The 24,582-nt window shown below is 47.9% G+C and overlaps 1 protein-coding gene across 1 annotated transcript; it reads right to left on the reverse strand.

The window, feature by feature from the left end:
- Positions 1 to 753: 753 nt before the first annotated feature.
- LOC115392347 (thromboxane-A synthase-like) lies at positions 754 to 22,608 on the reverse strand. Its single transcript, XM_030096941.1, has 13 exons — positions 22,483 to 22,608; positions 22,259 to 22,352; positions 22,095 to 22,147; positions 21,919 to 22,015; positions 21,720 to 21,836; positions 18,682 to 18,770; positions 18,447 to 18,595; positions 18,104 to 18,234; positions 16,066 to 16,416; positions 15,904 to 15,992; positions 1,667 to 1,804; positions 1,362 to 1,524; positions 754 to 873 (listed from the first exon to the last, which is right to left on the reverse strand). Exons 1-13 carry the CDS (start codon positions 22,569 to 22,571, stop codon positions 754 to 756), a joined length of 1,680 nt encoding a protein of 559 aa, XP_029952801.1. The 5' UTR covers positions 22,572 to 22,608.
- Between the last annotated feature and the right edge of the window lie 1,974 nt (positions 22,609 to 24,582).

The following is a 24,582-nucleotide window of genomic DNA, read 5'->3' on the forward strand; positions in this document are numbered from 1 at the left end:
CAAAAACTGATTCAAATATGCAAAAATGGCCCTTTAAAAACCCTGGAGTTCTTTCATAGGGGTTATTCAATGTTTTTTAGACTCCAAAAGGTAACCACAAAAAAAACAAAAACAAATCAGTGTCCAGAAAATGTACAAATTTCTCCAAAAACAAAAAAAATATAATCCCTTTGAGGACTTCATCTCTTCCTCTTAAGATAGCAGTGTTAAAATTAAAGATAAAGATATCTAGTAACATTTCTCAGTAGATCCACCACGGAGATATAGGATCTGGTTAAACTGTAAATGAGAACAGATTCTGCTCCAGGTCTGCACTGGAAACCTGGAATGACTGTTAAACGTGTTTCCAGGGAATCATGTGATGCTGAAGGTGTGGAACACGATCGCGTTAAGTTGAATAGCCGCACTGAGTGACGGTGAAGGAATAACCTGCAGACAACTGGAATGCACTGCCTGCTGTTAGTTTTGGCCCACGGACCTTATGTTTGACACCCTGGTGGATAAAGCACCCTTGTTACATTTTCATTAAAATCTGAAGAGCACACTCCCCCACTGCCCTCAGATGCTCCTCCCTGATCAAAGCAGCAACTTTTTCCTCCGTGAAGGGAGTTAACTTGTGTCGAGGGTGTTAATAACCAAGGGAATATCTTATTTTCAATGAAGAAAAAAAAAATTAGAACACACTCTTCAAAGTCAACCACAGGCTCCGTTACAGGCTGCTGGATGGGTCAACATGTTTCCTGTCACCGTCTATCATGGTGAGCTTCCAGGTGGGGAGGTCAGTTGGTCCTCCGACACGTTTCTCTTTTCAATTTTCACAAATATCCCGTTTTTAGGTCCGAGAGTGCTTAATGACTTTAGTTCCAGGGGAACCTGAAAAAAAGGAAAAGATGTGCTCCTCAATTTTGATTTAGAATATAGACAGTGCATTCGTATGAATTACTTATGGTCATAACTGGCAACACAAAATTCACATTGTAGGACTTCTGTCAACTTTTATGTTGACATTCATTTTTAATTACAAATTAAAGAAATCAATCAAATTAAATGCACCTTAACAGTTTTAAACTGTTTGAATCTCAATATTATCTGCATTATTTACACGAAACCAATGAATACTAAAAGTTTCTACAGCATCTATTTAGTTCACTTCCAAATATTTGTGATTTATGACACATAAAACAAATTTCAAGTATTTTTTATTTCATTTTTGATCACTCTCAAATAATAAAACAGCATCTCAAAACATTACAATATCTAATATTAGACGAGTATTTTAAACTGTTTAGTTTACATTAAAATCAATTCCTCTCCAGGAGGAGGGAGGCACAGCTTTCTTCAGCAGTGGCAGGAAAACAAACCTCGGTCTCGGAGCAGGCGACGACGCTGAACTTGTGGAACAGATGCACCAGAGCAATTCGGATTTCCAGCTGTGCAAGTCTCATTCCCACACAGTTGCGAGGCCCGGCGCCAAAGGGCAAGTATACGAAAGGATGTCGGCTAGCTTTAGCCTCGGGTGTAAACCTGTGGAGAGAAAAAAAAAAGTTACGATTTTTGGAAGCATTAGAAACACTCATCGAATTAAATCCTGGGTAATATTTTCTGATCTGTCTCTGCGTACTCCTCGTGTCATCCTGTGTGTCCCATACGAACGGAATTAAAATACCTTTCGGGGATGAACTTCTCGGGCTCGAGCCAGTGCTCCGGGTCATGATGGAGGAAACCTGCAGGGATCTCCAGGGTCGCTCCTTTAGGGAGAAACTGGCCGTTCACGATGCAGTCCTGGTCAATGTCCCGTGCATATCTGGTTCAGACGGAAGCAAAGACGTTTACTGTGAAAATTTGTAAACACCTCTTATAATATTATAATTATATTGTATTGTATATTATATATTATATAACACCTATTTATAATATATAAAGAACTATAACTTTAAATCTATGTCTCAGTGAGAAGAAGCACTGAAATTCACATTTGTTGCTATACCATAGATTTTTTTATTAAATATTATTTACATCTTCAAAGACATAAAACATGTAGTTGGAAGTCCCACATGAAAGCAGATCCTGTCAGGATTTTACTACAGAGGACATGTGCTTATCCTGTCCAGATTTTTGAGACCCTAATTAACCACAAATTCATGTTTTTGGACTGTGGAAAGAAACCTGAGAAGACGGAGAAACCCTCACATGCACAGGGAGAACAAATCCACACAAAAAGAGGGGGGGGCTAAATATTGGGAAAAGGCTGTTTCCCCCATGTATTTCCTTTATTTTATTATTGTTATTTTTGTATGATTATAATCATGGATCATATGCAGAATAAGGCTAATTTTAATGGATGATTTGCTCATCACTATTTCCGGCCTGCATGCAGTACTTGTCCTCACCATTGAAGCATGGGGGCACTATGCCTTAAGCAGACGTGTTCACACCGATGCCCCCCCCCCAAATAATTGAGCCCCTCGGACAGCCACGGTACAGTTCGCACACTGACGTTAACCTTTCTGTTCTACTTCATAAGTGCTTAGCCCGCCTACGGGCTTCGCTATGGGGACCTCGTCCCTCGACCAATCACTGAGACAAAAAGGAAGCTTGACGCACCAATCCCCCACGCGTGATGGCGCAGCGCCACGCCCCACGCCGAGGGTATATAACCTCAGGGGGCCTTCTGCAAATCCTTCTTCTTCCTCAGTACTTACATGAGACTAGAAACTTTCTCCGGATCAAGACCTGCAGATCAAGATCGGATCAAGACATGGATTCACCGGCCCGCAACCAGTCGCCATCAGGCATCGGGCCTTTCACCTGCCGCTCTTGCAGCACTCCGCTCTGCGAGGGAGATCATCACGAGCGCTGCTTCCTCTGCCTCGGCCGGCAGCATCACCACCAGCGGTCCGCCTGTCTGGCCTGCCTCACGCTGCCGCCAGAAGAGCTTCACCGGCGAACCACCTTCGTGGGAAACACCTCTCCGGTTCCCGACCGTGAGGACGACGCCATGGACATCGCCGCCCCTGCCGCCTACGAGTGGGGCGACGCCGTTGGCAGCAGCGATTCGGTGTCACGGAGTTCCCGCCTCAACGACTCTGCCTCCACCGTTTCCTGTGCCAGCCGCCGTGAGCCCCCCCGCGAGCCTGTCGAGCACCTCGCGGGGCTCCTCACCTCCGCCACCGAGCGCATCGGCTTCGCGCTGCCACCGCAGCCTCCGGAGCCGGTTCAGCGCGATTTTGCAGTCGGGCTAGCAACCCAGTCATGGACTCGGTCCCGGACTGCGGTGCTATGTCCCGCCGTTCCTTCATTCCAGGACAATGTGCGGAAGGATTGGTGCACGCCGCTCACCGCCAGAGGTGCGGTGAAAGGCTACCGCAAATATTCCTGCGTGGACGGCAGGCCGCCAGTCTCCGGAGTGCCTGCAATAGAGGAATCCGTGAGACTGTGCCTTCTCTCCAAGTCCTCCGCCTGGCCAGGCGGAAAGCCCATGCTGCCGTCTTAGAGAGACAGCCGCATGGCGACCTTCTTGGGTCGTGGTTACACCAGTGGCAATCAGATATTCGCCCTGGCTAACAACATGACCATCCGGCTGGGCTCTGTGGATAAGATCTGCCACGAGAGGTCCCAGCTCACTCCAGATGACATCGAGGAAATCCAAAATGCGGCCGAGGTTCATATGCGGATGTGCAGAGCCATCGCCGTCAACGGAGGCCGCGTCATGGCAAGCCCACAGCTCGCCATGAGGCACCTGTGGCTTGGCCTGTCCTCACTCTCTGATTGTGACCAGCGGGGAGTCCTGGGCCTCCCCCTGTCCACCTTCTCTCTCTTCGGGCCTGACATACAGGCCATCATCAAGTGCTTGGAGGCAGCAGCTCGCCCCGCTTCTCCAGCTTCGCCGTGCAGCGTTGCTGCAGAAACGGCGTCATGCGGACCAGCGACGCCCAGCCCCCTGGAGCTCCCTGGTGTCGGGCCAGACTCAACCGTCTTCCTGCTGACCCTCCCGGGATGACGACCAGCCGAAATGGGCCCACGCTTCTGAGTCCCGGAGCACCCAGTCCGCTCGTCCAACTCCAGCTGTGAAATCTGTAAATTAAGGCCGTCGGGCACATTACAACTATTTCAGTGCAGCTGTCTCTTCTTTCCCCCGTTGTTTACACGATCGAAAAGTGTTAAACTCGGCAGGGTCTCTCTACCTCTCGTCTCCCGCTCAGGATAAAGTGGCTGAGATCGGTAAGTTGAATGCACACTCACATACGGGATGCAGCAGCGTGTCTAGACCGCTGGCCTCCCCGTCGTGCGCGTCTCGGACACGGAGCGCTGCTGAGGTCCTTCCAGCACCCTGTAAACACTCCAGGCTGCCTTATCCGTCGGCTTTGGCTCAGGTGAGCATAGCGAAGCGTCTCGGCAGCGGAGCTTCGCCGTCTTGGGTCTCCGCCGTCGGGTGCCGGCGTTGTTCATCATGCTCCCAGCAGCGTTTCCCCTCCAGCCTTGCTGCGAGACGTCGGGGCAAAAGAGCCGTTCCGCTTATAGCCGCGAGGCGTCCCGTCATTCAGCGTTCCGGCCTCGGCTTCAGGATCACGGCCAGTGACCCAGAAGACTCCGGACTTACGCGGCCGCTGCTGGAGCGTCTCGGCCGCGGTTTCAGGACCACGGCCAGCGACCCGGGAAACGCCGCGTTTTCGCGGCCTCTGCCTGGGTTGTCTCCAACAAAGAGCCGGCCCGTGGCCCCGGAGCGGCCGCCCGCGCTCAAGCACGGGACACCGCCTCCACGGCCCTTTCGTAGGGCCCCCCGTCTCCCGAGGCCAGGAGGACGGGTGGGCCATCCCCCCAGGCCATAGTGCAACTTCTCACGCTCCAGTTTCTCACATGGCATGTTATGTTGGGTCCGCTTTCTCCCTGGCTGTCCAGGACGCTGAGAAACGATTATGCCCTGCAGTTCGCCTGTCGCCCACCTCTCTTCAACGGCATCCTTCGTACGCGGCTCGCATGCCCTGTGGAGGCGGCCGCTCTCGAAGTGGAAATAGCCTGGCTCCTCCACCGGGGTGCGGTCACAGAGCTGAGCGCAGAGGAGGCGCACTCGGGCTTCTATTCCCCCTACTTCTTGGGTCCCAAGAAGTCCGGGGGAGTGAGACCCATTTTGGACCTGCGGGTCCTCAATGCTCACATAGCCACCAGGAGGTTCCGCATGCTGACGATCAAACACCTCCGAGAGTGCATCCGGCCCGGGGACTGGATGACGTCGGTTGACCTGACGGACGCCTACTTCCATGTCCCCATTCTGAGGAGGCACAGGCCCTTCCTCAGGTTCGCCGTGGAAGGCAGGTGTTTTCAATACACCCGGCTCCCTTTCGGCTATTCTCTCGCTCCTCGCACATTCACCAAGTGTGTCGAAGCAGCGTTGGAGCCCCTCCGTCGTCGCGGCGTGAGGATCCTCACCTACATCGACGACTGGCTCATACTGGCGTCTTCCCAGCAGGAGGCTGTGCTGCACATGACTCAGGTCCTGCACCACATTAAGCTCCTGGGGTTCACGGTGAACCGACACAAGAGCGCGCTCACCCCGGCTCAGCACACAGTTTACCTGGGGTTGGAGCTGGACTCGCTCTCCATCAGTACGTTTACATACAGCCAATAACCCTTTTCAAACCCTTTTCAAACTCGAATGTTGGCAATAACCTAATAGCGTGTGGCCATGTAAACACCCACCAAAACCCGGAAAAGCTCATTTTCGAGATTTGTAAAACCCGATAAAGACCGCTGGGTTACTCCTTTTCAAACTCGAAAGTTCCACCTTGTAAACGATAACGAGTAAAGGGACATTGCTTTTGGTTCTGCGCATGCTCCCATCCACAATGAATCATGGTCTTTTGAGTCCTGCAATCAGTAGGCGCGAAACTCACGACACTTTTGTCCATGTGAGGCTTCCGTAACATACGATACGAACTGTTATTCTGAGCGCGCACACCGCACATGCTTCCTTCTGAAAGTCGAGGATTTGTATGGCCTGCAGAAAAATCACGTACAACAGAACAACCGTTCTGGCTGCGTTCTGTCGACAGAACGGAATCACCGCAACAGCGTCCGCCTCTGCAGTCCAGTGGAGGAGGTTGCCAAATCTGTCTATCGAACCCGTAAAAAAATCTGAAACTCGTAGAAAGCAGCCCAAACCTCCATCTCGGTTGAAAATGCACGTTAAAACCATATTTGTATGATACAAAAACATGTCATAAACACAATCATTTAATCAACCCATCCAACGTGTTCAAAAAAGAAGCTTGCTTTGGCGGAATCCCCACCCAATCTGGCAACACAAAGCCGCTCTGGTCAGAGCTGTTTTGTTTTGAGAACAGCATGACGTGCGCCGTGGTTTGGAAAGGAATATCCCGATTGAATGTGCTGACTTGTAAACGGGGTAACTCTCTGTCTGTTAAAGCATGTAAACGGGGTTTTCCTAATGTTTCAGTAACCCAGATATTGACCTGAACTCAGATATTAGCTGCATGTAAACGCAGTCCATGACGGCGCGCCTCTCCGAGGAGAGATGAACCTCCCTGCTCTCGGCCCTGAGGTCTGTGATGACCACACCCCTAGTCAGGGTCCGATTGATCAAAAACCGTCCTGGGTTTGATGGCTGCTGCCCATCCGGTGGTTTGGTTGGGCCTCCTGCACATGCGCAGGCTGCAACGGTGGTTCGCACGCCGCCGCTATGTGGGGGCGCGGGACGGTCGCAGAAGGCTCCTGATCCCACCCCATGCACGCCAGGATCTCATCTATTGGATGGATCCGGCTCTCCTGATGCAAGGAGTCCCCCTGGGCTGAGTGTCGCATCACGTCGAGGTGTTCACGGATGTGTCTCTCGCAGGATGGGGAGGCACCCTAGACCACCACGCGGTGGGCAGTGCTTGCGATTCCACTCCCATTCACATCAATGTGCTGGAAATGACTGCAGTGCAGAAGGTTCTGCTCCATTTCCAAGCCAGGCTGAAGGACAGCCATGTGCTCGTCAGGTCGGACAACACCACGGTGGTCGCATACCTGAACAGGCAGGGGTGACTCGGTCACCCCTTCTTCACCGCAAAGCGGCGGAGATCCTCCTGTGGGCGGACCGGCACCTCGCGTCTCTCAGAGCGCGACATGTGCCCGGGGTTCTCGGGGCGGACAGGATTTCCGGGGAGGTTCACTCCACAATGAGTGGGGCCTGTCCCCGTGGGTCGCAGCCCAGCTTTGGCGCCGGTTCGGACACCCAGTGGCAGACCTTTTCGCCAGTGAAGAGAACTCACAGTGCCCACTCTGGTTCTCGCTCAGGTTGTCAGACGGACCCCCTCTGGGGGTAGACGCCTTCGCACACAGGACCTGGCCTCCGGGCCTCCTGTACGCGTTCCCTCCGGCCCACCTCTTGACCCCGCTACTGCGCAGGGTGAGGGTACACAGTCTCCACGTGATCGTGGTGGCTCCGGACACCCCGAGTCCACAGTGGTTTCCGGACCTGGTTCAGTTGGCGGTCGGGGACCCGTGGCCGATTCCTGACGGGCCCAACGCGCTGCTGCAAGCAGGGGGCGCCCTTCGTTCCCACCCCTCCTGGGCGGGAGGCTCCTGGTTTGGAGGCTGAGCGGGTGAGGCTAGTGAAACTAGACCTGCTCTGGATGGTGGTGTCCACCATCCAGAATGCCAGGGCCCCCTCCACTGTCAAGGCCTACAGGTCTCGGTGGCAGCTCTTCACGTCGTGGTGCTCGGAGAGGGGCTTGGACCCGATCTCCTGCGCCATCGGTGGTGTTTTGGAGTTCCTCCAGACCCTGCTGGACAGCGGCCGCGCTGCATCCACTCTTGCGGTGTTTGCATCGGCTATCGCGGCGGGGTGTGTCGGCTTTGGCCACCCCCCAGACATGTGGTCTCCCCGTGGGACCTCCACATTGTGTTGGAGGGTCTTAAGGGACCCCGCTTTGAGCCTTTGGAGCAGGCGGAGGACTGCTTTCTCTCCTTTAAGGCCGCCATCTTATTAGCGCTTGCATCCACCAAGAGAGTTGTGGATCTCTGCGTCTTGTCAGTCCACCCATCCTACATGGTGTTCAGCGCAGATGGGGGACTCCTACATCTCTGGCCTAACCCGGCCTTTCATCCCAAGGTGATCACTTCAGACTTCCGGTCACGAGTGATCAGGGTCAGGACCCTCACCTCCATGCCTGGTTCGTCTGGGGACGACCTGCGGCTGGGGTTGTTGTGCCCGGTCAGGGCTCTGCATCTTTCTATCCAGCGTACAGCTGGCTTTCGCACCACGGACCAGCTGTTGGTGAGGTATGGAGCCCGGGGGCGTGGATCCCCGCTGACCTCTCAGCGTCTCGCCCACTGGGTGGGGGGCGCTATTGCAGCTGCCTACGAGGCACAGAATCTCTCGCCACCGGCGGTGATTCGTGCTCATTCCACATGGTGTGTGGCTGCCTCTGCGGCCCTGTGCAGGGGTGTCACGGTGGGTGACATCTGCCAGGCTGCCTCTTGGGCCTCTGTGTCCACCTTTGTGCGTTCGTATCTGTTGGATATGTGCAAAGACTCTGTGGCCAGGTCAGTTTTTGGCGCGAACAGGGGTTTGGTTGCTTAACCGTTTCGGTCCTCTGGCCAGTCTCCGTGTCCCTGGGGGGCCGCGGACCAGGGCTTTCCCGCCTGTTGCTCTGTTGTGCCGCGACCGGCATGTGTGTCGCTGCGGCGATGCTTGTTCACATAGTGGGCTGCGCTTGGTGCATGGATGCCCGCTTCGTTCTTCGGGAGTTCTACGATCGTTCTGGACGTACGGTTTGTCACTTCAGTCCTACGCACCAATCCTTTCAGCATGCCAGCTGGGAGTACATTCATCCCTACGGCCTTCGCCTTTGGTGAGTACCCCATAGCAAAGCCCGTAGGTGGGCTAAGCACTTATGAAGTAGAATTAGCAGTTACTGGACGTAACTCTAGTCATACGAATAAGTGCGTGCCCGCCTACCTTCTGGCCCAGCTGTCTGCTTCCTTGCTTTTCGTCAGAAGGATTTGCAGAAGGCCCCCTGAGGTTATATACCCTCGGCGTGGCGCTGCGCCATCGTGCGTAGGGGATTGGTGTGTCAAGCTTCCTTTTTGTCTCAGTGATTGGTCGAGGGACGAGGTCCCCATAGCGAAGCCCATAGGCGGGCATGCACTTATTCGTAGAACTGGAGTTACGTCCAGTAACTACTAATAACTCTCTCTCCTCCTCCCACTTTCTTTTTTTTTTTCTTTGGCTTTTTTGCCAGGTGCTTGGCCGGGACCTGGGGGTTTAAGAAACATTTTTTTTTAATTGTTATAAGGTGGAACTTGTGTCGTCGTCTTCTGCTCTTCTTCTCCTCCTGCGATGCACCGCTGACTGTGAACGTGAGGCGAGCGAGTGGTGCGCGTTCTTGTACCACGGTAGTGAGTGGCTCTGCTGTGAGAGAGCAGCTGCTTTCCAGGGCACAGCTCTGCTGCACACAGAAGGAATAAAACCTCGTCTTTGATTGGAATCACGTAACGCTATGTTTATGTCACAGTACCATTGGTAATTAATGTGAAATTATTTACAGGGGGGACCCAAAAGTCCCCGGACTGTGGTTGTTATAACTTTATATTTTTTTATTTTCACATTCAATCAACAGTCACCTTCAAAGTACTCTCCTTCGGCTTGAATACAGTGCTGCAGCCGGGATTTCCATTGCTCAAAGCAGTCGGCAAACTCGTGCGTAATGATCGCTTTAAGAGCGTTCTTCGATTTTTTTTTCTGCACCTCTTCCTCATCATCAAATCTCCGCCCCTGCCTTTTTCATTCTTGGGAAGAGACAGAAGTCGCAAGATGCTAAATCGAGGGAATACGGAGGATGGGGCAGCAGGGCCATGCTGTTTTTCACCAGGAACTGTTTTACGCGCAGAGCCCTGTGCGCTTGCACATTGTCATGATGGAGCCACCAGTCCCCACTCTCCCACAGCGCCGGCCGCTTCAGCCTGACCGCCTCCCGGAGCCGCCGCAGCACTTCGAGGTAAAAGTCCTGGTTGACAGTTTGCCCCGGCGGTACAAACTAACTGTGGACCATCCCTTTGCCGTCAAAAAAGCAGATCAGCCTCGATTTTGCGGACATTTTCCTCTGCGCGGGAGGTGGAGGGTCGGCCAGCGCGAGGCGAGTCTTCGATGGACATCTGACCACTCTTAAAGCGCCCATAGACCTGTGTTCTCCCCAGAGCCTCATCTTTGTACGCGGTGTGGATCATGGTGAGTGTTTCTGTTGCCGTTTTTCCCAGTAGAAAACAAAATCGGGTTCCACCATTTTCGGATTTTTCGAAGAAGGGAGCGGGACTGTAATAACATAAACACTGCTTGTGAGCTGCCTGTGTGTCTTTGGGAGGTGAAAATTTTCACTGTTATGCTTAAAGCTCGTGTCCGGAGTTTTGAAAGAGAGAGTTTTTTTAAATCCAACATCTCGAGGTTCTGCCCTCCTGCTGCTTTCATGAGCGACCAAGCCACGCCCCTTTAATTGTGCACACGAATTATCTGTCGGGTGAAATTGAGTGCCTCTGAGTCCTACAGCATCCTACAAGTTTAGCTGTTTACGGTGGATGTTCAGCAGTCCATGGATATATCCGAGGTAAGAGGAGCGGCTGCTGCATAGCTAACTCACCTCTGCCTGGGCGAGTGTGCGTGCTCTCTGGCTGCGTGCACACTTTGACAGCGCGACAAGGCGGAAGCTCAAAATCTATTGGCTGACGCTGACCGGCGCTTTTTTGGACAACATGGGGGTCTATGAGACGAAGGCGGGGCTCATAAATTAATTTTTATATTGCTTTATGCTAATACTATATTATAGTATGAAACCAGACTGACACATTTAAGCTCTGTTAAAAAATGATACATACGTTGGAAACGAACAGAAACTGTGGCTGGGGGCCCTGGGCCCTGTTGCCTGGGGGCTCTCCCACTTCCGTGGTGGGGGATGGGGCGGGGTGGATGGAGGGGTAGATAGGGGGGTGGTGGGCTGTGGGGGTTAGGGGGTTTGGGAAGGTGCGTGTACGTGTATGTGTTGGGGAGAGTGGGGTAAGTAGTGCCAATTTTTACTTAAAGTGCCTTTTACACAAGGGGATTATAGGAATACCTGCAACTAAAATATGTTCATACAGTTTAGGATGTTGTGCATCCCTGGGAGCAGTCACTTTGGATCTTAAATAAACTGTGTGAGAAATATAGCTTTGGAAATAAAAAGTGGTTTTGTGGCACAACTTGCCCCAAGTGCGGGGTAAATTGTGCCATTAGTCAGAATACACTGGGGCAAATTGTGCCACTGATAACTGAAGTAAAAAAGATAATTTTAATATCAAAAATATAGTGTTTTGTAATGTTTTTTGTATTTTTCATATGGACCAACTGTGTCTGAAATAAAGTTTATATAAAAATGATAATGCTAGATAAAAACAAGACACATTAAATACAAAAGTACTTGTTTAATGCTTATTTAAAGTTTTAACATAATCAAAGGCCAATTTGCTTCAACAAGGCCTAGTGCCACATCAACACATGCTAAGAACAGAATAAAAAATCAAAAATGAGCACCTGACTGCATCTGCATCTGAATATCTTCACAGATTCGACCTACTGGACGTTCCACTTGTCAATGCTGCAGTGGAATATGAACTTGCGCTCCCTTCTGGCTCTATCACCACGCTTTTATGGTGTGGGAAATTTTTTAAGCACATCACCTCGAGGGATGACTCCTTCATCATTCTCTCTAAATGTGAAGATGGACTTTCCATCAACAGGCCTCATAACTTTGCTTCAGAAACTTTGAAAAGTTGGAGCCCTGTCTGTCTTCCTTTTGTATCTGCGTGACATGATGGATTCTGATCTGAAATTAAGAATGACACATAGTTTTAGTGATCAAATGGAAGACTAAGATGTACAATAATAGTAAATTAAAAAAAAGTAATATATAGTAAATAATCATAAGTTAGGTTAAGTTGTGCCAGTGGCACAACTTACCCCAGGTCCTTTGGCACAAATTACCCCAGGCCCACCTTTTTGAAAAAAATGCATCCCCCAGCTGTTCTGAGCTAGCATCATGTGAACTGTATAGACTCATGATGTAGTTTACTAAAGCAATAAAACATGTGTGAAATGTTTTCAAAGTTTTCTATAATTGTTCAAACACAGCAATCAAAAAACCTTAACCATAGAAATTTTACTTTGGAGGGCAAAAAAATGTTTTTTGAACTTAAATGTGCTTACCTCTCAAGCCATGTGTCTCCCTTTTTTGCAAGATGAGCGGAATGGATGCCTCTTCAAAAATATGTGGTCACATGACCAAAAACTACTATGGTTTTCTAAATAATAGGGGTGGCACTACTTGCCCCTTGGCACAAATTACCCCGCTCTCCCTATTTGTGTGTGGGTGTGTATGTGTGAGTATGTATGTATGTTTTTGTATGTGTGGGTATTTATGTATGTGTATGTGAGTGTGTGGGTGTGTATCTGGATATGTATGTGTATGTGTGTGACTATGTATGTGTAAGTGTTTATGGGTGTGTGGGTATGTATCTGTGAGCGTGTATGTATGTGTGTGTGGGTGTGTATCTGTAAGTATGTATGTATGTCTGTACGTGTGGGTGTATATGTGTGGGCGATTGGAGCTATGTATGAGAAAGTGCGGTGTCCTGTGGGGGGGGGGGGGGGGCCCGGTGGGTCTGGGGGCAGTGGGCCCTGGGTCTGGGTCCTTCTGCTGCCCCCTGTCTGTCCTCACCTTCACTCCTCCTGATGCATGATGGGTGTGTGCTTCTTGGGTCGGTGGCTCTCTGGCCATGGTCGCTGTCCGCCCTGGTCCGGGGGGGGGGGGGCTCCTGGCCCTGTCCTTCATCGGGGGGCTCCTGGGTGACGGGGGTGCTGCGGCATCCCCAGACCCCTCTCTCCCCCCGCTCTCATGCACACACACGTAGGGCTTTGGGAGGCGGGCTTATCAAGTTGGGTGTGGTGGAGGGGGCCATCTAAGTGGCCCCAATCACTGCACGCTTCGGTGGCTTGCCTCTCAGTCTTAATTGCACTTAGTCATCTAACACGACCAAATACATACAAACACACACGTAGGGGGGTCTTGGCGCGCTGTGTCGGGGGTGGGGCTGTTCAGGTGGATGAGACTGCTCGTTTGGCCTCACTCGCGGCACGGTGTGGTTACTGCCCCTCAAATTTTAATCACAAACAACATATACTCCATCAACACTCACGAGACGGGGGGGGAAGAGAGGGCAATGGGGTCTTCTGCGCCCCCGTTTCCGGATTCCTTCTGGTGGTGGGTGGGGCGGGGGGAGGCTGTTGTTTTCCCCACAGGCCTGGGGTTTGTAGCGGCTGTGGTTTGGGGGGCTGCTGGCTCTGGGGGGTGCATATCTGTCTGCGGCGGTGGGGTGGGGGGGTGGGGGCGGCAGTTGTGGGTGGCGGGGGGTCCTGGATGTGGGGTTCGGTGTTCCCTTGCCTTCTGGGGGTGTCTCCCACAAGTTATGACAGTTGGATGACGCGGGAATGTGAGTGTGTGTGGGTTAGGGTTGACTGTGTGTGTGTGTGTGTGTGTGTGTGTGTGTTTGTGTTTGTGTGTGCGCGCACGTGCTTGTTAGTGTGTGCATGAGAGTGTGTGAGTGTGTGAGTGTGTGAGTGTGTTGGAATGTGAGTGTGTGTGCGTTTGGTTTAGGGATGAGTGGTTGTGTGTGTGCGTGTGTGCATGTGTGTGTGTCAGTATGAGTTTGTTTGTTTTAATGAGATCCCCATTAGCTACTGTTAAAACAGTTGCTATTCTTCCTGGGGTCTAAACTTCATCAGAAATATTTCTGCACCAACACTTAGCAACGCGTCAACAACAGGATGTACAGACAACATTCATACAGACAATACAATAACATAACTATCAACAAAGACAACATTAACAAAAACAAAACAATATCAAAACAGACGAAATAGCTCACCATTAAACAAGTGAGTGGGTATGAGTGTTGGGTTGGGCGGGGGGGAGTGAGGCGGGAGAGGACAGGGGGTGGGAGGGGTGGGCCGGGTGGTGGACGGGGGGGTGGGTTCCGGGTGGGGGTCGTGGGGGGGGGGGGGGGTGATGCCCTGGATCTCGGGGTGCGTGGCCGGAGCGCTGGGGGGTGTACTGGCCTGGGGTGGGTAGCCGCCCGTGTGGGCTGGTTCTCCCGGGTGGGTCATGGCCCTCCGCCTGGGTGGGGGGTTGGCTCCTGGGCTCTTGGGCCTTGGGCTCTCGGCCCTGCCTGCCCCGGGCGTCCGGCGCCCGGGGTGGACCGGCTCCTGCTGGTCGTGGCTCCGCGGGGCCGGGGCCCCGGGGCTGCCGGGGTCCCCGGTCGGGGCTTTCCTCTGCCCCGTTTCTGGACCGGAGCGTGGGCGGCTTGGATCCGGGCTCTGTGATGACCGCTGGCTGTCTGGGCTCTGAGGGCCTCTCTGGCCTGCTTCTGGCCTTCTCAGAGGTCAGAGGTCATATATGCATGATCACTATCACCATCACTGTCACCATCATATTCACATGATCACGTTGATCTTTAATCACTCTTCACATACTCGGTTACCTTGTCTTCTTGTGGTGGTTAGACTAATGGTGATCTGTAGCAGACCTCTCTTGATGCACGCCCCTAGTTTACTACTAGTTACGACTAGCTATATTCAAAAAAGCAAAAAAAAAAGGGTTTGTGGTGTCCTTGCATTTCCTTCCTCCCCTACACCTCCTTTTATTTCTGTGGCCTGGTCTGTTCACTAATATGGTTCGAAAAAAAAAAAAAAAAAAATCTATGTATGGTTCTCTAATTTTCTGTGTTGGTTGTCGGCTCTGTTTTGGTGTTGTCTAGATTGGGGATTTGGGATTGTTCTTGGTTGCGTATGGTGCGTCGACAACACTGTTTTGTATTGTGACTTTGTACATAGGTTGTGCCCCCCCCCTGTTCTCCCTCTCTTTATCTTTCTCTCTTTCTGTCCCTGCTCTCTGAGCGTTTCCGTCCCGGTCCTGTCCGGCAGCCATGCCGGATGCCAGCTTTAAATAAAGGAAGCAGCAGGAGGAGACTCAGTCTCGTCCTGCTGCTCACATTAAAATCTGTTCGGATAGTAAAAGGCTACAATCATACAATATTTCGCGCCCCAGCTGCCGAACAGGACAAGGGAAAAAAAAAAAAAAAAAAAAAAAAGGAAACGAACAGAAACTCCAGACATGAGCTTTAAGGCTATGCTATAGCGACATATAACGGCCGAAAGTCTGAAATCTTTCTTGTTTTTTTTTTTTATAACCACAGTCCGGGGACTTTTGGGTCACCCCTCGTATTTATTTATTTTCAAGGCATTATTTTTCACTGGCCCGCATTCTACTGGCCCGGACGGTTTTAAAAGCGCTCCCGGGCCACCGGGCCATTTATAATGTCGAGCCCTGACAATAACAACATGCACTTGACCCACATCCAACTGTGAACAAGTCAATGTTTAACTAGCTGTTGAAGTTGTGTCATGAACTGCGTTTGCAAATATAGATCCAGCATTTGGGTCTTTACTCTGTCCTTTGATGATTGTTCAATTTACGGCTACATATATTTGTATATAGGTGAAGGTGACAGGTGAAGATGGAGACATTCACCTTCAAGACAAACAAATCCAGGTATGCACAAAACATGCTCAGTCCATTTACACAGGTTACACACACATTGTGTATGCAAAAATCACAGTGGAAATACAAAAAACACAAATAACTACACACACACAGTGATTAACCAGAAGAAATGGGTTCAAATTCCATGATTTTGCATGTTATCCTCACGGGGTTAGTTTGTGACTGATAACCCTGAAGTGATAATGTGTGTGTGAGAGGTTGTTGGCCTCTCTGTGTTTGATGGACTTGCTGAGCGTCCAGAGTGACCTTAATTTACCTGAACACAGGAGGGTAGAGGCGTAATGCTTCACTTACAACCATGTCCAAATACTTCAGCTCCTGGACATTTGAGTAATCTGGCGAGCTCTAAAACAGGAAGCACAATAAAAACATGTCATCTAATGTCACAAACAAAGCCATCAGAATGTAACCCACTCACATGTCTTGTGAAGAAATCATCCACCTCCTGCTGTACTTTTCTTTGGCATTCAGGATGTATGGCCAGGAGGTAGCAGGTGAACGCTAATGTGTTGCTGCTGGTTTCATAGCCCGCCACAAGGAAGACGAAACCTTGACCGATAATCTCGTCCTCGGTTATCATCTTCTTCTGCGAACGCCTGGCGGGTGGCTCCTGTGAGTGAGGCTGGCCGGCCTCCTGATCGCAGGGTGTGTGTGTCTGCTGGTTCCTCTGATCACTCTCAGCGTGGTTGGCTGTGTCAAAGTGCTCCACAGACACGCTCTCTTTGCTGGTTCGAGCATCTAACATCAACTGAAGGAAGTCTCGACGCCTCTATGGGGGAAAAAAAAGTGTCAGATGTCTTCACGAGAGAAAAACCTATTCCACGTGGAACAATTTCTCATAAATAATCAGAGGCAGAAAACTCACCAGACTCCATTTAAAGGACCTATATCATGCAAAATCTATTTTTTTTTAAGGTTTTTAGCATGCCACAAAGTTGAGTTCCCTTTCAAACCACCCCCAAAATGTTATTTGCCTTCATCCACGCATGTCTGAGTATATGACAAGCCGTTTTAACATTTAATGCCTAGATTGCACTATCCGGAACTAAGACTGCGGATATCCACAACTCCATTCTGACTAGGCGTAATGAATTTTGGGTATCCGGAATTTTCATTAATGATATCTATAATGTAGTTTTGACTATCCGAAAGGACTGATAGAGATATCTAAATCTCAGTTTCGCCTAGTCGAAACTGAGATTTAGATATCGCTAATGACGTCACTGAAACGTCATGAAACGCATCACATATCCTACATGACAATTACTATGGCAAGCCGTTTTAACATTTAATGCCCAGACTGGATATTCGCGAAAGATATCTGTAATTCAGTTCTTCCTAGTCGAAAAGAACGATAGAGATATCAGCAACTCTATTTCTCCTATCCGAAATTATCATTTCAGATATCCACAAATACATTCTTCCTAGGAGAAATGACGTCACTTTTGCCATTCATGTGTATGGGTTACGTCATTTCGCCTATCCATAACTCAGTTGTAGATATCCGCAATATGAGTTACGGATATCTGCAATTGAATTACGGATAGGCGAAATTCCAGTTGCAGATATCTACAACTGAATTACGGATAGTCAAAATTCCAATTCCAGTTATCTCCAACCCCTCCTCAGTTACAGATATCTACATGTTTCTTTATGGATATCCATAACTCAGTTTTGACTAGGCGGAATTCGTTGTAGATATCTTAAATTAAAGTAACGCCTAGTCAAAATAATGTTGTAGATATCTCAAATGGGAATTACGGACAAGCAAAACTTGATTGTAGATATCTAAAATTATGTTAGAGATATCTTTAATTAATTTTGATAGAGATATCTAAAACATGGAGATATCTGTAACTACAATTCTGCCTTGGCGAAATGTAATTAAAGATATCTTGAATGACAGTTTTGACTAGACGAAATGACGTTGCAGATATCCATAATGTCGTACAATTACTCCTTCCATTTTCAGGCGGGAAGCGGTGAAATGCTGATTTTTTATATCTCCGATTACGGATATAAACTTCAACCATCGTCTGAAAGCAACAATCAAGCAAGAGCAAGAGTCTGAAGGGTCTGCGCTTGGTGAGTTTCTAACAGGAAAAGACATTTTCGCGTGTCTTTGTGTGAGAAGCTAAAGCTAAAGAGCTAAAGCTAACCCTTAGAGAAGCTAATGCATGACGTATTGAAGCGCTGATTGGTTGAAGTACGCTGTCAGTCAAAGTCCACAGCGGGAGAGGCGGGATCTTCAGTGAAACAGAGCGTTTTCTCTTCCGGGTTTCAGAATTAACCTCAGAAAATCTTTTATTTAACACAAAATGACTTTTCCTTAGCGCCAAAAATAAACTATTACCATGTTAATGCCAACAATAGGGTTTGGGCGAGCTAAAAAAGCATGATACAGGTCCTTTAAGGCTGCTGAACACAGGAGATGGTTCCCTGAAGGAGAGACTGACCTGCTCAGGAGGCTGTTCCTCCCTCTGCCGGATGATCCTCTGAATGCTGTTAATGAAGAACTGATTCATTTCATCTCCCTTTTTGTTGGGCAAGAATCTTGCGAACGGAGCGAAGATGGAAGGAAATGCAGCTGGAGACACAAGCAGACAAATCTGATGATGTTGCTTAAACCTGAAAGACCCGTTTCAGACAAAGGCAGAACGCACCCATGAAACACTGATGCAGTTGTGTTAAAAAATAAAAAATGGAACATTTCCCATGAAGATATCGTTGACGAAGATAACCAGGTTTTAATGAATGCGTTGTGAAAATCTCAAATGCAAGAAAATACTTTTAACGCACCGAAAAGCAAGAGGACGGGTCTGAAGAAAAACAAGTTGAAGAACATCTGTGCGTGGTGAACGAATGGGTCATCCGGATTGTTCTGTGAGTCCACCTGAGTGGCGAACGCCACGCTGGCGATGACATCCATAGTGAAGCAACCGAAACACCTGGGAAGAGAAATATCACGAAAAACTGAAACCAAGATCCCACAAACAGATGAAGCTCAAACTCTGCTCACTGAGAGAGGGATTACTTGTGGATATCAAAGGCCTCTCCTGATTCAGCGCGGGCATTCAAGTTCCTCATCAAGGCATCGGCAGCTGTGTTGATAAGAGGAACCATCTGCAACCAAACACAAACGGAAGATTTCCACAAACAAGAAGGCAGACACAGCACTGTGCCAACCATGAGAGAGACTTTGGAGCATGTTGTTTTTACTTGATATGGTTAGAAAGCTTTCTATAAAGGAGATATAAACTTTGCAAAAATTTTATTTCATTGACGAGTTTGCTAATTCCAAATATCTGCTGCTGAAGGCATGAACCCACATGCCGACTTACCTGATAAGTGATACGCAGTGTTGTGCTAGTTACTGAAAAATAGTAACTCATTAGTTATTAGTTACTTCACGAAAAAGTAACTCAGTTAGTAACTCAGTTACTTAAACCAAAAAGTAATGAGTTACTGAAAAAGTAACTTTTTCAGTTACTTTTAAACATTTTTCCAGTGCTCTCAATAAATAAAGGTTGACTGATTGAACTCCTCTGTAGCCCTTATTTCAGTCTGTACTGATGTTATATTACAAACTGTTGATGTAACTGACCATTTCAGTTCATTTGCATCCACATCACTGAATCTAACTAGTAATTAACCATGGAATATTATCCATTGTGTACCAACACAAACACCAAAGTATTTTTTAAATGTCTATTTATTTTATTCAACATCAGCCTGCAAAAAATTTAAGTGGCTTAAAGCAAATATAGATATTGTGATATAATCTATTATTCAGAATCAAATTGGACAAATTAACGCGCTTTCACTCAGCACCTAAGAGCTTCTGTTAAAGACAATGAATGAAATATGAAATGCATACTGATGCATAACACCACATGCATATCAATACAAAAATAGCCAATTATATCACAGGGAAAACAAAAAAAAATCCCCTTTGCAATATGTAAACAATAATATCTGCAAAATTCACATAAAAAAACAATGTGCAATGTGCTGTAGAAACGCACAATGAAGATAAATGTGCATGTTTCAGAATAAAAAAAAAAAATTCCAAATATAACAGAAATAGTAACTATTTGTCATTTGTGTACCTCATTCTGGCAGCACTGTGCAGTTACGCTCAAAGATGTCTCCCAGCTGGATGATGCCTCAGTCATGAGTAACATATCATTCTAAAGCTCGCCAGATGTAGAACGTCAACAAACTTTATTTAAACTCCCAAAATTAACGACAGGCCCACAAGATTGTGACAAGGGGCAGCACATACAGTCTGGTGCATGACGCTCTTTCACTACTCCAGAGGATTATGACTTTAGTTTTGGTCAGAGGAGAGCTCGGATATATGGAAAATGACCACAAAACGGCAAGGAAATAAAATATGCTGTGTTTGGTGTGAATAGTTTTGAGATTTGTTGAAGAAGTGTGTGAGAAACATGCGATCTCAGGTGCTGGCTGTGAAAAGTAAAGATCGGTTTTGGGTTTGTTTTGCCGCTGACAGGAGCTGGTCGGCTCAGAGAATATTCTGCCTGGTATCATCTTAAAGTAAAAAATGATTTTCTAGTTTCATATGGTATCCAATATGGTGGACGGATCTTGCGTTCTGTTGCATTTTGTGTCTGGAGGTGCGGGTGAGGGGGGCGTGTCGAATCGTTGCATCTGGATTTTAAATTTGTCATAAAACAAACACTCGGTTGTCAAAGTGCAGCTGGAGCGTTCAGTTAGTGAGATTAAGGCTTATTGTTTGAGATACAATTGAAAGAAAACATCCACACAGCACTTTAGTCACTTTTTACACATGGTGAAGTCGCGCACAGCTGTCGGTCCGTCGGGCCGAACGGGTTAAATAAATGAATTAAATTAAATCATAGTCATGATGCGTGAAATAATGCGAATATCTCCACGATTGGAAACTATTCTTCTCTGCCGTCTTGTTGCCCATCAGACCAGAGTGGTCGAGAGGCACTGGCCGGAGCACCGATGCAGGAGAGAGAGAGCGCTGAATGTTTTTTCAATTCAATAAAACTTTATCGATCACTGGAATGTTACAGGAACGGTGCGCCATTGCAATGAAAACGCTGTATGAGACCTCGCCAAAAGGAACGGAGTAACGCAACGTTTGGTAACGGAAACAGAGTTACTGAATAAAAAAAAAAAACGCCTTACGTTACTCGTTACTAGGGATGGGACGAGAACGAAATGCCGCGAGATCTCGCGAGATCGAATGCCGCGAGATTGAATACGTTTATATAAAGGCAAAAACTCTTTATTAACTGGAATATTGACAGAATAATACATTACATGGCGCACAGCCATATAAACACGTGTAAAACCCTGAATATGCTCTTATTCATATTTAAAAACCTGGCCGAAAGGGACATGAAATACTGTTCTGCGCATGTTCTATCCGCAAGGAATCTTGGTCTTTTGAGTACACAAACTACTTGTCATACAGTTTAATTGATACGACGTAAAGAAAATGTGCGGAAACGATCGTTCAGTTCTTCTCTTTTATTGAAAAAACGGTGCATCGCATCAATGAACATTTTACCACGTCTTGCCGGCTCACACCCTTTTTCTAACAACATGCAGAGAGAGCCTGCAGCGGCTGCCTCGCCCTTCTTCCTCTGTGGTGTCTGTGTAAAATAAGGTTGAACATGCAAACAGCACACCCAGTGGCATGAAGTGCAAATGCAGTCATGGCGTCGTTTGTGCGCTGCGGTTTGAATGGGAATAGGCGAACTAGGCGACCGCCTAGGGCGCAGTGTACAGCGGTGGGCGCCGTGGCCGTACAAGGGGCGCCCCGACCCGACAGTCCGTGCCGCTCCGACACTGCACATGAGTACCGCGCCGCTTCCCTCAGCTCAGCACCGTTATGTAACGCCGTTACTAATAAAGCGTTACTAATAACGCGTTACTACCCAACACTGGACATGCATGCATGATCGAAATACAGGAGTGAAGAGTTTGTGTGGTTTTAGATGAAGCCACTTTTTTGTATGCTTACATCTTGGTAACAGTTATGTTTACAATATTGTAAAAAAATTATAACCTCACCTCTTTCATCTTAGCTGAGCTGAAGGTCGGGGTGAGGATGCTGCGCACTCTCTTCCAACGTTCGTTCTTCAACAGGAGTAGACAGTCAGCCATGGGCTTGGTTGGAAACCGCGCAGTCTGCAAAGAAAGCCAGGAACACACATCATCTGTATCAAGACCAGCACACGCTGCGCGCCACGGGCTTCGGCCGTCTTCTCACCATTCTGTTTGGGAAGCTGCTGAAGTCCCGGACCATGATTTGTCTGAGCATGTCAGGGTCTGCAACCACCACCACCGGTCTCTGGGCTAAATAATACCTGGATACACCATGTGTGTCACATGAGTGGATGACTGAACTGACGACGACTTTCAAATGCTGGAGTGGTTTCCTCTTACCCACAGACTCTGCCGTGTGTCTTTATCAGCTCATTGAGAGGTTTGTAAAAACCCTGAAAAACCAAACAACATCACTTCTCAAAAAATGAAGATTAAAGTAATATTGGGGTTGTACTGAAACAACTCAAGTAGTACAAGTAGCATGGTACAGCAGAGTATCTTACGTTTCGAAACATGAATAAGTTCCCATAGAAAGGTATTGGCTTCGGATGGTTGATGCCACATCGAGACAGGATTGAAAAGGGGTACACAGAATACCTAAGAAGAAAGGAAACAACACTGGATGTTAATCTCTTTCGTTCAAGTGTGTATTTTGCCACAAAGCAGACTATAACTGGCTTTTTCCTGGTACAGCAATACATATATAGACGAACTGATTTTTACTCACCAGTAAAGGAGTCCGAGAAAAATGAGGACGAGGCTCAGAGTCACAGAAAATACACTGACCTCAGGACTGAGGAAACTTAAAACCTCCATGATGAAGAAGCAGCCTCAGATCTCAGCAACAATCTTGGGATGAGGGTTGCTGGAGCTGAAAACAGTGAAGTTAAATAAAAATGTTGTACTTTATAATGTCTTTGTAATCAATACAGATTTCACACAAACATCTGCAGCTGTCTTGATGTCTATTTCTGACAGTTCTGGTTTTAACAAGCTGCATTCAACTTGAACACCGGCTGCAAAGGATAACTAAGACACGGCAGCAGTTTTAATGGTTAACGAAGATGCACGTGTAACATCCAAGCTGAGGATCGATCTTTTTCTTCAGTCAAACTGCAGTTTCGGAGTGTTGGGAGGTCATATGATGCTCGACAGGTTCGCAGATGCCATCCACTCGTTCAAGCGGCAAGGTCGTGAAAGGCTTTCATTCTTTATAAGCTACAGTCTCTCCGAAACTGAAAGACTTCACTGTGTTAAGGAGAAAATCAAGAAAATCGGAGCTGCACTGACCTTCCACCAGCACACATGTCCTCCGCTTCTGTAATGCTGATTGCTGTAAATATTGACAGACTTCCTTCTGTTGACTGAGAGAAGCGACTCTGTCTGAGCCGTGGAGTCTGCTGCCACCACCTGTCCAGGAGTGGCTGCCTTGGGACCACCTTACAAAACAGTCATTCGTTTTTGTTTTTTTTTTTGTTTTTTAAATTAGCATTTTTATTTTCTGGGTGAATTTAAAATTCTCTCTTTATTCTATCCCTTCTCAGGGGCTTGTGACTCACCCTGTACAGCACCAGCTGTGTTGTAAGGACCGTCATCAATGTTTTCTCCTGAGCATCATCCTGTGGCTTCTTGAAAAATGTCTTCATCCGGTTTTGTGCTCAGTTGTGCAGCAAACCCTTTCTGCTTCTCCATGGCCTCATTTTTGGGAAGCTGGACTTGTGTTCTTTTTCTTCAAGGGTCTTTACTTCTAAAACAATCAAATCAAATCAATCTTTATTCATAACGCGCTTTTCATATCACAAAAAACACTACATAGTGCGTTACAATATTACAATATTAAAACCAAAAATAAATATATATTAAGATAAAAACAGAGCCACACCTTCACCAAAATCGCAAGCATGTGTAGTGGTATGCGCGCACCCGCCTCCAGCCAGAGTCCTGCACGGGTCCAATTTTCAAGACCCGCCCCAGCCCGACCCGGGGACGGACAAAGTCGCAACCGAACCGCAAACCCGTGCATCAGCCCGATTAGTACCGCGACCCGATCCCACCCGTTGAAACACGACCCGCAGCCCGACCCGTAACTCGTATTTAAAGTCATCATTTTGGGTCATATTGTCTGAATACTGAACAGCATATCGCCACAGTTCAGGTGCCAGTGAGTAAACAACGCACCTGAATGAAGCAGCTCTTCCAATAAAAGCCTGACTTCAGTCATGAATCATCAGCCCTGCGTGTTCTTCTCCCATAAAACTGTAAAAACACTCATTTGTTACGTTTAACGCTTTTAAACTTTGAATCTCTCAAAGGGAACTTTATGTGTGTAATAGACTTACTTTCTGTCCAGACTTGAGCGGCGTTCAGCAGTTACGAGCCAAGACATGTTTTAGAATCCATCGAGGAGAAAAGTATTCCATCAGGGAAACACTTCAGGAACATTACAAAGTGATAGTTTTACGTTTAATCCATTTATTTCTCAAATATCTAAATAGCTATTAACTGTTTTGGAAGTGGCGCTTTGACGGTGGCAGACCGTTTGATGCTCTCATCCAATCACAAATTGTGTTATTAGATGGTGAAACGTGTTTAAACAGCTGAGCCAATGACCGTCACAAAATAGTGGAAGCGACCCTCAGAGAGTAAATAGGTGCGTTCGACGTGAGAAAGCCAGAGGCAGACTTTTAAGACTTTTGAGAACTTTATAAATGTGCAGAGTCCTACGTTTTGCTACAGGAGGCGTTCTTTTCCCGGAAGCAGCGGGAGGGGGAAACTTTGTTAGAGTACTCGCTGGCTTTGAAATCTCTCATGGAAAGGATGAAGCAGC

This window comes from Salarias fasciatus, chromosome 7, assembly GCF_902148845.1.
Source record: "Salarias fasciatus chromosome 7, fSalaFa1.1, whole genome shotgun sequence".
Lineage (NCBI taxonomy): Eukaryota > Metazoa > Chordata > Actinopteri > Blenniiformes > Blenniidae > Salarias > Salarias fasciatus.

Bases quoted from the DNA above. Each gene is read 5' to 3' on its own strand.
- LOC115392347 (XM_030096941.1), bottom strand. From the start codon at position 22,571: ATGGAGGTTTTAAGTTTCCTCAGTCCTGAGGTCAGTGTATTTTCTGTG. The intron at 22,353-22,482 runs GTGAGTAAAAAT...CTTTCTTCTTAG, and splicing joins TTTCTCGGACTCCTTTACTG to GTATTCTGTGTACCCCTTTT. The intron at 16,417-18,103 runs GTCAGTCTCTCC...TTTCCCCCATAG, and splicing joins AGGAACAGCCTCCTGAGCAG to AGGCGTCGAGACTTCCTTCA.